Genomic DNA, 12971 nt, shown 5'->3' with positions numbered 1-12971 from the left:
CTGAAACAGGAAGAGCACAAACATCTGTGATCAATCACATTACATAAATCAATCAATTAGACTATCCAAATTAAACTGAGCCAGACTAACCTTCAAACCAGGGTTTGGGTTAGGATTAACTGAGCCAGACTAACCTTCAGGCCAGGGTCTGGGTTAGGATTAACTGAGTCAGACTAACCTTCAAACCAGGGTTTGGGTTAGGATTAACTGAGCCAGACTAACCTTCAGGCCAGGGTCTGGGTTAGGATTAACTGAGCCAGACTAAAGGGTGTACACTGCACGACTTTCAAAATCGCTGAGCCTCTCACATTAAACGACAGTCTTTCCTGTTGTTCTGTATTGCCAACATAGTGGTAAGCACAACTAAAACCATGTTACACACTACAAGATTCTTCACTTGGTCGTGAGATTTTTCCATACCACCACGCTGTCTGGCGAAAACAATGATGTGATTAGATTGTTAACATAGCTAGAACAAAGTAGCCTCAAAGGTTAACAGTCAGACATTCACACCTGCCATTCAGAGCTAAAATATCTAGCCAACATTTTGAATTGAATAACATTGATTGTGAACTTCAGAGCTGTAATAATTTAACACATTGGCTTTGGTTAAAGGCAAGTACAAACGCACACTAGTAGTAGTCATGGCTCCTGTTCCAGAGTCTACACATCCACACTAGTAGTAGTCATGGCTCCTGTTCCAGAGTCTACACATCCACACTAGTAGTAGTCATGGCTCCTGTTCCAGAGTCTACACATCCACACTAGTAGTAGTCATGGCTCCTGTTCCAGAGTCTACACATCCACACTAGTAGTAGTCATGGCTCCTGTTCCAGAGTCTACACATCCACACTAGTAGTAGTCATGGCTCCTGTTCCAGAGTCTATACATCCACACTAGTAGTAGTCATGGCTCCTGTTCCAGAGTCTATACATCCACACTAGTAGTAGTCATGGCTCCTCTTCCAGAGTCTACACATCCACACTAGTAGTAGTCATGGCTCCTGTTCCAGAGTCTATACATCCACACTAGTAGTAGTCATGGCTCCTCTTCCAGAGTCTATACATCCACACTAGTAGTAGTCATGGCTCCTGTTCCAGAGTCTACACATCCACACTAGTAGTAGTCATGTCTCCTGTTCCAGAGTCTACACATCCACACTAGTAGTAGTCATGGCTCCTGTTCCAGAGTCTACACATCCACACTAGTAGTAGTCATGGCTCCTGTTCCAGAGTCTATACATCCACACTAGTAGTAGTCATGGCTCCTGTTCCAGAGTCTACACATCCACACTAGTAGTAGTCATGGCTCCTCTTCCAGAGTCTACACATCCACACTAGTAGTAGTCATGGCTCCTGTTCCAGAGTCTACACATCCACACTAGTAGTAGTCATGGCTCCTCTTCCAGAGTCTATACATCCACACTAGTAGTAGTCATGGCTCCTCTTCCAGAGTCTACACATCCACACTAGTAGTAGTCATGGCTCCTGTTCCAGAGTCTACACATCCACACTAGTAGTAGTCATGGCTCCTCTTCCAGAGTCTACACATCCACACTAGTAGTAGTCATGGCTCCTGTTCCAGAGTCTACACATCCACACTAGTAGTAGTCATGGCTCCTGTTCCAGAGTCTACACATCCACACTAGTAGTAGTCATGGCTCCTGTTCCAGAGTCTACACATCCACACTAGTAGTAGTCATGGCTCCTGTTCCAGAGTCTACACATCCACACTAGTAGTAGTCATGGCTCCTGTTCCAGAGTCTACACATCCACACTAGTAGTAGTCATGGCTCCTCTTCCAGAGTCTACACATCCACACTAGTAGTAGTCATGGCTCCTCTTCCAGAGTCTACACATCCACACTAGTAGTAGTCATGGCTCCTCTTCCAGAGTCTACACATCCACACTAGTAGTAGTCATGGCTCCTCTTCCAGAGTCTACACATCCACACTAGTAGTAGTCATGGCTCCTCTTCCAGAGTCTACACATCCACACTAGTAGTAGTCATGGCTCCTGTTCCAGAGTCTACACATCCACACTAGTAGTAGTCATGGCTCCTCTTCCAGAGTCTACACATCCACACTAGTAGTAGTCATGGCTCCTCTTCCAGAGTCTACACATCCACACTAGTAGTAGTCATGGCTCCTGTTCCAGAGTCTACACATCCACACCAGTAGTAGTCATGGCTCCTGTTCCAGAGTCTACACATCCACACTAGTAGTAGTCATGGCTCCTGTTCCAGAGTCTACACATCCACACTAGTAGTAGTCATGGCTCCTGTTCCAGAGTCTACACATCCACACTAGTAGTAGTCATGGCTCCTCTTCCAGAGTCTACACATCCACACTAGTAGTAGTCATGGCTCCTGTTCCAGAGTCTACACATCCACACTAGTAGTAGTCATGGCTCCTGTTCCAGAGTCTACACATCCACACTAGTAGTAGTCATGGCTCCTGTTCCAGAGTCTACACATCCACACTAGTAGTAGTCATGGCTCCTGTTCCAGAGTCTACACATCCACACTAGTAGTAGTCATGGCTCCTGTTCCAGAGTCTATACATCCACACTAGTAGTAGTCATGGCTCCTGTTCCAGAGTCTACACATCCACACTAGTAGTAGTCATGTCTCCTGTTCCAAGCTGGTCGTCTGACCAATCGGGGGAGAAGGGCCTTGGTCAGAAAGGTGACCAAGAACCCGATGGTCATTCTGACAGAGCTCCAGAGTTCCTCTGTGGAGATGCAAGAACATTTCAGAAGGACAACCATCTCTGCAGCACTCCACCAATCAGGCCTTTATGGTAGAGTGGCCAGATGGAAGCCACTTCTCAGTAAAATGCACATCACACCCCACTTGGATTTTGCCTAAAGGCGCCTAAAGGCACCTAAGGCCATGAGGAACAAGATTATGTGGTCTGATGAAACCAAGTTTGAACTCTTTGGCCTGAATGCAAAGCACCACGTCTGGAGGAAACCTGGCACCATCCCTACAGTGAAGCATGGCGGTGGTGGCAGCATTATGCTGTGGGGATATTTTTCAGCGGCAGGGATTGGGACACTAGTCAGGATAAAGGGAAAGATGAACGGAGCAAAGTACAGAGAGATCCTTGATGAAAACCTTCTCCAGAGCGCTCAGGACCTCAGACTGGGGTGAAGGTTCACCTTCCAACAGGACAACGACCCTAAGCACACAGCCAAGAGAAAGCAGGAGTGGCTTCGGGACAAGTCTCTGCATGTCCTTGAGTGGCCCAGCCAGACCCCGGACTTGATCCCGATTGAACGTCTCTGGATAGACCTCAAAATAGCTGTGCAACGACACCTCCCATCCAACCTGACAGAGCTTGAGAGGAAGTGCAGAGAAGAATAGGAGAAACTCCCCAAATACAGGTGTGCCAAGATGGTAGCGTCATACCCAAGAAGACTCGAGGCTGTAATCGCTGTCAAAGGTGCTTCAACAAAGTACTGAGTAAAACGTCTGAATATTTACGTAAATGTTTTATTTGTTTTTTGCTTTGTCATTATCGAGTTTTGTGTGTAGATTGATGAGGGAAACAAACTATTTAATACATTTTATAATAAGGTTATAACGTAGCAAAATGTGGAAAAAGTCAAGGGGTCTGAATACTTTCCCGAATGCACTGTAAATAATGTGTGAAATGCTTGATAGTGTACGTGATGTAAACAGATAAGTCTACTTTCTTGGGGACCTGAATATTGACTGGTTTTCATCAAGCTGTCCGCTCAAGAGGAAGCTTCCAACTGTAACCAGTGCCTGGAATCTGGTTCAGGTTATTAATCAACCTACCAGGATGTTTACAAACACTACAGGAACAAGATCATCCACATGTATCCATCACATTTTTACTAATACTGTAGAACTTTGTTCTAAAGCTGTATCCGTCCCCATTGGATGCAGTGATCCCAATATAGTGGCTATATCCAGGAAAACCAAAGTTCCAACAGCTGGGCCTAAAATAGTATCGGAGATCATACAAAAGATTTAGTTGTGACTCTGCAGATGATGTTAAAAATATTTGTTGGTCTGATGTGATTAATGAGGAGCATCCAGACCCTTCACTTGATGAATTTATGAAATTTCTTCTTCCAATTATGGATAAACATGCACCTGTTAAGAAACTGACTGTTAGAACTGTTAAGGCGCCATTGATGAGGAATTGAGTCAGATGTGCCAGACTAACCTTCAGACCAGGGTCTGGGTTAAGATTAACTGAGTCAGACTAACCTTCAGACCAGGGTCTGGGTTAAGATTAACTGAGTCAGACTAACCTTCAGACCAGGGTCTGGGTTAAGATTAACTGAGTCAGACTAACCTTCAGACCAGGGTCTGGTTTAAGATTAACTGAGTCAGACTAACCTAACCTTCAGACCAGGGTCTGGGTTAAGATTAACTGAGTCAGACTAACCTTCAGACCAGGGTCTGGGTTAAGATTAACTGAGTCAGACTAACCTTCAGACCAGGGTCTGGGTTAAGATTAACTGAGTCAGACTAACCTTCAGGCCAGGGTCTGGGTTAAGATTAACTGAGTCAGACTAACCTAACCTTCAGACCAGGGTCTGGGTTAAGATTAACTGAGTCAGACTAACCTTCAGGCCAGGGTCTGGGTTAAGACTAACTGAGTCAGACAAACCTTCAGGCCAGGGTCTGGGTTAAGATTAACTGATTCAGACTAACCTTCAGGCGAGGGTCTGGGTTAAGATTAACTGAGTCAGACTAACCTTCAGGCCAGAGTCTGGGTTAAGATTAACTGAGTCAGACTACCTTCAGGCCAGGGTCTGGGTTAAGATTAACTGAGTCAGACTAACCTTCAGGCCAGGGTCTGGGTTAAGACTAACTGAGTCAGACTAACCTTCAGGCCAGGGTCTGGGTTAAGATTAACTGATTCAGACTAACCTTCAGGCGAGGGTCTGGGTTAAGATTAACTGAGTCAGACTAACCTTCAGGCCAGAGTCTGGGTTAAGATTAACTGAGTCAGACTACCTTCAGGCCAGGGTTTGGGTTAAGATTAACTGAGTCAGACTAACCTTCAGGCCAGGGTTTGGGTTAAGATTAACTGAGTCAGACTAACCTTCATGCCAGGGTTTGGGTTAAGATTAACTGAGTCAGACTAACCTTCATGCCAGGGTTTGGGTCCGTGTGTCTGATTTTGTCCTGGCATAGTGATGGTGGGACCAGGGCCTGACTGAGGGCCAGACATAGAGGACATGGGCATACCTGACAACACAACAGTTAAATAATGAGCATACCTGACAACACAACAGTTAAATAATGGCATACCTGACAACACAACAGTTAAATAATGAGCATACCTGACAACACAACAGTTAAATAATGAGTATACCTGACAACACAACAGTTAAATAATGAGCATACCTGACAACACAACAGTTAAATAATGAGCATACCTGACAACACAACAGTTAAATAATGAGCATAACTGACAACACAACAGTTAAATAATGAGTATACCTGACAACACAACAGTTAAATAATGAGCATACCTGACAACACAACAGTTAAATAATGAGCATACCTGACAACACAACAGTTAAATAATGAGCATACCTGACAACACAACAGTTAAATAATGAGCATACCTGACAACACAACAGTTAAATAATGAGCATACCTGACAACACAACAGTTAAACAATGAGTATACCTGACAACACAACAGTTAAATAATGAGTATAACTTCCAACTCAGAGTTTGACAATGTCATTATGTCAACACCACTTGTAAAAACAGTTAGATGATGGATGACAAGTAAATAGATTCCAGTCCCCTGGATCATCGACCAGTCCCCTGGATCCTCGACCAGTCCCCTAGATCCTCGACCAGTCCCCTGGATCCTCGACCAGTCCCCTAGATCATCGACCAGTCCCCTGGATCATCGACCAGTCCCCTAGATCATCGACCAGTCCCCTAGATCATCGACCAGTCCCCTGGATCATCGACCAGTCCCCTAGATCATCGACCAGTCCCCTGGATCATCGACCAGTCCCCTGGATCATCGACCAGTCCCCTGGATCATCGACCAGTCCCCTAGATCATCGACCAGTCCCCTGGATCATCGACCAGTCCCCTGGATCATCGACCAGTCCCCTAGATCCTACACCCTATGCACTTGGATCCTCATAGCTACCCCAATGTTTTCCACTAGCGCAACAGCAGATTACGGACTAATATTCAGCCAGCAACTTTTTCCACTTAAAATAACTAGGCTACTTTTCAGGCACCTGTCAATCACAAAGCGAGCGATGACAGGGAAACTGCTGGTTTGACAGTCTTCTGTTGTCCCGCCTCCCAGGAAACTGTGGGCAGTGTGGTTGGTTAATTTCTTTACACAGCGGAAAGGGAGAGCATGATGCTCCTTCACTGTCTCTGTGAGTGAGTTTCAGGGCTCGACAGTGTGACCATTTTACTCACATATGTGCCTAAAAACAGATCTGTGTGAACTGAAAAGTTAATTATGAGTACGTGTGAGTTGTGATTTACAGCAACAACAAAAAATCCTGCAGGAGCTATTTTCTAAGTATTTTATTTCATAGCTGGTAGCTAATCACACAAATACACTACATTACCAAGAGTATGTGGACACATGCTCGTCGAACATCTCATTCCACTGATGATTAGGCCTGGCTCGCAGTCGGCATCCAATTCATTCCAAAGGTGTTCGATGGGGTTGAGGTCAGAGCTCTGTGCAGGCCAGTCAAGTTCTTCCACACCAATCACGACAAACCATTTCTGTATGGACATCGCTTTGGGCACAGGGGCATTGTCATGCTGAAACAGGAAAGGGCCTTCCCCAAACTGTTGCCACAAAGTTGGAAGCACAGAATCATCTAGAATGTCATTGTATGCTGTACCGTTAAGATTTCCCTTCACTGGAACTAAGGGGCCTGAACCCTGAAAAACAGCCCCAGCGCATTATTCCTCCTCCACCAAACTTTACAGTTGGCACTATGCATTGGGGCAGGTAGTGTTCTCCTAACATCCACCAAACGCAGATTCGTCCTTCGAACTGCCAGATGGTGAAGCGTGATTCATCACTCCAGAGAATGCATTTTCACTGCTCCAGAGTTCAATGTCTGTGAGCTTTACACCAGTCCAGCTGACGCTTGGCATTGCACATGGTGATCTTAGGCTTGTGTGCGGTCGCTCGGCCATGGAAATTAATTTCACGAAGCTCCCGACTAACAGTTCTTGTGCTGACGTTGCTTCCAGAGGCAGTTTGGAACTCGGTAGTGAGTGTTGCAACCGAGGACAGATGATTTTTACGCGCTGTGCTTCAACACTCGGCGGTCCTGTTCTGTGAGTTTGTGTGGTCTACCACTTCACGACTAAGCCGTTGTTGCTCCTAGACGTTTCCATTTCCCAATAACAGCACTTACAGTTGATCGGGGCATCTCTAGAAGAGCAGAAATGTGATGAACTGACTTGTTGGAAAGGTGGTATCCTATGACGATGCCACGGTGAAAGTCACTGAGCTTTTCAGTAAGGCCATTCTACTGCCAATGTTTGTCTATGGAGATTGCATGGCTGAGTGCTCGATTGTATAGACCTGTCAGCAACGGGCTGAAATAGCAGAACCGACAAATTTAAATTTAAAGGGGTGTCCACATACTTTTTTATATACATTACCGGTCAAAAGATTTAGAACACCTACTCATTCAAGGGTTTTTCTTTATTTTTTACTATTTTCTACATTGTAGAATAATAGTGAAGACATCAACACTATGAAATAACACATGGAATAATTTAGTGATCAAAAAATTGTTAAACAAATCAAAATAGATTTTACATTTCAGATTCTTCAAATAGCCACCCTTTGCCTTGATGACAGCTTTGCACACTCTTGCACGCAGTCACCAATGACTGCATTCCACAACATCACACTGCCATCATTAGTCTAGCTACAGTTTGTTTGCAAAGTTAGGCTGAAACGTTTAGCCACCAGCTCCTCCTTGGTTGGTTTTTCAACCGGGGTGATGTTGGGAGGTAGGTCTGGTGTGTCAACTTTGAAGTCTGGGTCTTTGTATATGATCTGCCTATCTCCCCGCCTCTTGACAGCCTGCTGGTCCAATCAGGTTCTAAAGTTGAAGGTCTTCTGTTCAGACACTCTGCTCTACCCAGTCCTTGGCCTGTTGGAAATACTCCACACGGCTTCTGGATCTACTGAAAGATGGGTAACAGAATAACAAAACAAAAACTACATTAGTCTTTCCTTGCATCCTCCATTATTGGCGGAGGCATGAGTGGAGGAACATTAGGTATCCTCTTTGAAAAGGGTGTGAAATAGAACAGAGACCAAATCTGAGACAGTATGATTGATTATCCTCATGTAATGCGCCCCCCCTTGGTTTGTGCTGTGGTGGAGATCTTTGTGGGCTATACTCGGCCTTGTCTCAGGATTGTAAGTTGGTGGTTGAAGTTATCCCTCTAGTGGTGCGGGGGCTGTGCTTTGGCAAAGTGGGTGGGGTTATATCCTTCCTGTTTGGCCCTGTCCGGGGGTATCATCGGATGGGGACACAGTGTCTCCTGACCCCTCCTGTCTCAGCCTCCAGTATTTATGCTGCAGTAGTTTATGTGTCGGGGGGCTAGGGTTAGTCTGTTATATCTGGAGTACTTCTCCTGTCTTATCCGGTGTCCTGTGTGAATTTAAGTATGCTCTCTGTAATTCTCTCCTTCTTTCTCTCTCTCGGAGGACCTGAGCCCTAGGACCATGCGTCAGGACTACCGGGCATGATGACTCCTTGCTGTCCCCAGTCCACCTGGCCTTGCTGCTGGTCCAGTTTCAACTGTTCTGCCTGCTGCTATGGAACCCTGACCTGTCCACCGGACGTGCTACCTGTCCCAGACCTGCTGTTTTCAACTCTCTAGAGACAGCTGGAGCGGTAGAGATACTCTTAATGATCGGCTATGAAAAGCCAACTGACATTTACTCCTGAGGTGCTGATTTGCTACACCCTCGATAACTACTGTGATTATTATTATTTGACCATGCTGGTCATTTATGAACATTTGAACATCTTGGCCATGTTCTGTTATAATCTCTCTCCACCTGGCACAGCCAGAAGAGGACTGGCCACCCCTCATAGCCTGGTTCCTCTCTAGGTTTCTTCCTAGGTTTTGGCCTTTCTAGGGAGTTTTTCCTAGCCACCGTGCTTCTGCACCTGCACCAGCATTGCTTGCTGTTTGGGGTTTTAGGCTGGGTTTCTGTACAGCACTTCGAGATATTAGCTGATGTACGAAGGGCTATATAAAATAAACTTGATTTGATTTGATGTCTGTTCCACCATCCCTCTCCTTCTTCCATTCCCTCCCAGGCAGGGAGAAACAGAAAGAGTGATTGGTGATGTTGGCTGCTATAGAACAGTCAGTCATTACATGAGCTGATATTCTAAATGTTTTAATGTAAATAATGTAATGGTTGGGCGAGTTTGTTGTCATTACAACTCATGCACCAGCTAGGACCAGAGACATATACTGTATTATGGCTCTGACTTGGGCTGAGTTCTACTCCTGGACCAGGTAGGACCAGAGACATATACTGTATTATGGCTCTGACTAGGGCTGAGTTCTACTCCTGGACCAGAGACATATACTGTATTATGGCTCTGACTAGGGCTGAGTTCTACTCCTGGACCAGAGACATATACTGTATTATGGCTCTGACTAGGGCTGAGTTCTACTCCTGGACCAGGTAGGACCAGAGACATATACTGTATTATGGCTCTGACTTGGGCTGAGTTCTACTCCTGGACCAGGTTGGACCAGAGACATATACTGTATTATGGCTCTGACTAGGGCTGAGTTCTACTCCTGGACCAGGTAGGACCAGAGACATATACTGTATTATGGCTCTGACTAGGGCTGAGTTCTACTCCTGGACCAGGTAGGACCAGAGACATATACTGTATTATGGCTCTGACTAGGGCTGAGTTCTACTCCTGGACCAGAGACATATACTGTATTATGGCTCTGACTAGGGCTGAGTTCTACTCCTGGACCAGAGACATATACTGTATTATGGCTCTGACTAGGGCTGAGTTCTACTCCTGGACCAGGTAGGACCAGAGACATATACTGTATTATGGCTCTGACTTGGGCTGAGTTCTACTCCTGGACCAGAGACATATACTTTATTATGGCTCTGACTAGGGCTGAGTTCTACTCCTGGACCAGGTAGGACCAGAGACATATACTGTATTATGGCTCTGACTAGGGCTGAGTTCTACTCCTGGACCAGGTAGGACCAGAGACATATACTGTATTATGGCTCTGACTAGGGCTGAGTTCTACTCCTGGACCAGAGACATATACTGTATTATGGCTCTGACTAGGGCTGAGTTCTACTCCTGGACCAGAGACATATACTGTATTATGGCTCTGACTTGGGCTGAGTTCTACTCCTGGACCAGAGACATATACTGTATTATGGCTCTGACTTGGGCTGAGTTCTACTCCTGGACCAGAGACATATACTTTATTATGGCTCTGACTAGGGCTGAGTTCTACTCCTGGACCAGGTAGGACCAGAGACATATACTGTATTATGGCTCTGACTAGGGCTGAGTTCTACTCCTGGACCAGGTAGGACCAGAGACATATACTGTATTATGGCTCTGACTAGGGCTGAGTTCTACTCCTGGACCAGAGACATATACTGTATTATGGCTCTGACTTGGGCTGAGTTCTACTCCTGGACCAGAGACATATACTGCATTATGGCTCTGACTAGGGCTGAGTTCTACTCCTGGACCAGAGACATATACTGTATTATGGCTCTGACTAGGGCTGAGTTCTACTCCTGGACCAGGTAGGACCAGAGACATATACTGTATTATGGCTCTGACTAGGGCTGAGTTCTACTCCTGGACCAGAGACATATACTGCATTATGGCTCTGACTAGGGCTGAGTTCTACTCCTGGACCTTAACTAGGGCAAGTCATTTTATGCAATCAATAGAACTACAGAAACTATGATGCCTATAATGACATCACAGTGTGATGCCTAGCAGAAAATAATATACTAGTTCTCATCAGTAACATTATAATGAAAAAGGGAACTGCATCACAAAGGTAAACAAACCAATCAGTAAGACAGGATAACGTTACCGTTACAGTAGTAGCTAAGCTAAAAACACCACCAACTAGTTCAGGGAATGGCTAACAAATAACGTTAGAAATTACTTTGTGGTGACTAGCTACAGGTGGTAGCAACTTAGCTAGCTAGCAAACATACCTTGAATGGTTGGAGCTTTCCCGTCCATGGTGGAAAGACGGAGGGAACAGAATCCGGTTTAAACCGGTCCCCACTGTAGTCACTAGCCACAAAGTGATCACTGGACATGGTCAACCGCAGCTGGTGAATGACTTCAGGCGTCGTATCGAGACCATAAGCAGGATGTCGGATGGCCTGCAGCCATACCTGACAAAGCTCCATCGCGGTCAGGAAGAGTGGAAATGTGTAGTATATTTGTTTCTGACTGGAACATTATTGCACCCGGGTACAATGCACTTCATATTGGCCAACGTCACTCAGCTACTCAACTACTAATCTTTTTCGCCTAGACTTACTTTACTTCAGAGATTACTAACCGCTAGCCTAGCTAGCCTTACTTTACCTCAGAGATTACTAACCGCTAGCCTAGCTAGCCTTACTTTACCTCAGAGATTACTAACCGCTAGCCTAGCTAGCCTTACTTTACCTCAGAGATTACTAACCGCTAGCCTAGCTAGCCTTACTTTACCTCAGAGATTACTAACCGCTAGCCTAACTTTACCTCAGAGATTACTAACCGCTAGCCTAGCTAGCCTTACTTTACTTCAGAGATTACTAACCGCTAGCCTAACTTTACTTCAGAGATTACTAACCGCTAGCCTAGCTAGCCTTACTTTACTTCAGAGATTACTAACCGCTAGCCTAACTTTACTTCAGAGATTACTAACCGCTAGCCTAGCTAACTACCATCTTTGTTAACTTTTCGTTCTGAGTTCCTTTCTTGAAGACCAAAAGTAAGACGCTCCTTTGTCCCGCCTCCTGTAATTATCCAATGTAGAACCATGAAGAGTATCTAATGGATTACAGACTACATGGAATACCTTTGCGCACAAAGTAGGTCTTTGTTTTTTATACTTTTTACATTAAACACAATTCAATGCTGATACACCAATCGTTGTTATGTAACAATAAATACACAGTTTTTAATGCATTTTAGGTCATTTATATTACTGTATAAAAATACAGTAATATAAATACTCAAACAATGGCCCTAAAAACTGTCTGGGGTACTGACAAACAGCCAGGCAAGTGTTATAAAGGGCCCAGAAGTGGTTTTGGGTGAACTTCCCCTTTAAGATTATATTCTGCCAACTATGTGAATCCAACCTGTATTTTCACTACTTGGCTGCATTCTCCTGGGTCAGATCTTTAAAAGTCTGGGGTACATTCGGGTACCTGTTTGGGGTACTTTGGCAGTGTTTTCCACCACTACCTGGAGTAGCTAACCAAACACAAAAAGTTGCAAGCCAGGCTTCCCCTTTGGGGTACCTGTTTGGGGATGTTTGGGTTACCTTTTGGGGATTGTTTGGGGTACATGTTTGGGGTACCTGTTTGAGGTACTTGTTTGGGGTTGTTTAGGGTTGTTTGGTGTACCTGTTTGGGGTGCTTTGGGGTTGTTTGGTGTACCTGTTTGGGGTACTTTGGGGTACTTGTTTGGGGCACCTGTTTGGTGTTGTTTAGGGTTGTTTGGGGTGATTAGTAGGACCCCTTGTGATGATCTGAGTGGATTTGATTAGCCTAGGCAATATGGTGAAACTTCTACCTAGCCTGTCAAGAGGTGTAGGTGGAGCTGTTGCTATATTACTAACACCTGTCAAAACCTCTCAGATCTCCACAAGTGCATAGGGTCTAGGGCTCCATTTGGGATTGGCCCTAAGTGTCACCTA

At 45.1% G+C, this 12971-nt stretch overlaps 1 protein-coding gene and 1 long non-coding RNA gene across 8 annotated transcripts in view; both read right to left on the bottom strand.

The window, feature by feature from the left end:
- The window catches only part of smarca2 (SWI/SNF related BAF chromatin remodeling complex subunit ATPase 2), a 134425-nt gene that overhangs the window by 104971 nt on the left and 16483 nt on the right, over positions 1 to 12971 (bottom strand). For 4 of the 7 annotated variants that reach the window (XM_071352461.1, XM_071352463.1, XM_071352464.1 and 1 more), the window contains exon 5: positions 5131 to 5232. The exons of 2 other annotated variants lie outside the window; for them this stretch is intronic. In XM_071352461.1, coding sequence (XP_071208562.1) covers positions 5131 to 5232 — 102 coding nt within the window. Of the gene's footprint in view, positions 1 to 5086; positions 5100 to 5130; positions 5233 to 12971 lie in introns of those variants that run through there. One more of the 7 variants, XM_071352468.1, reaches the window with a different exon arrangement.
- LOC139545079 (uncharacterized) lies at positions 7684 to 12963 on the bottom strand. Its single transcript, XR_011668992.1, has 2 exons — positions 11266 to 12963; positions 7684 to 8195 (listed from the first exon to the last, which is right to left on the bottom strand). It is a non-coding gene; the product is annotated as an uncharacterized lncRNA (long non-coding RNA).

The sequence above is a fragment of the Salvelinus alpinus genome, chromosome 19 (genome assembly GCF_045679555.1).
Source record: "Salvelinus alpinus chromosome 19, SLU_Salpinus.1, whole genome shotgun sequence".
NCBI lineage: Eukaryota > Metazoa > Chordata > Actinopteri > Salmoniformes > Salmonidae > Salvelinus > Salvelinus alpinus.
The sequence above is the reverse complement of the archived record's forward strand: the minus strand, read 5'-3'. Positions and strand labels throughout refer to the sequence as shown.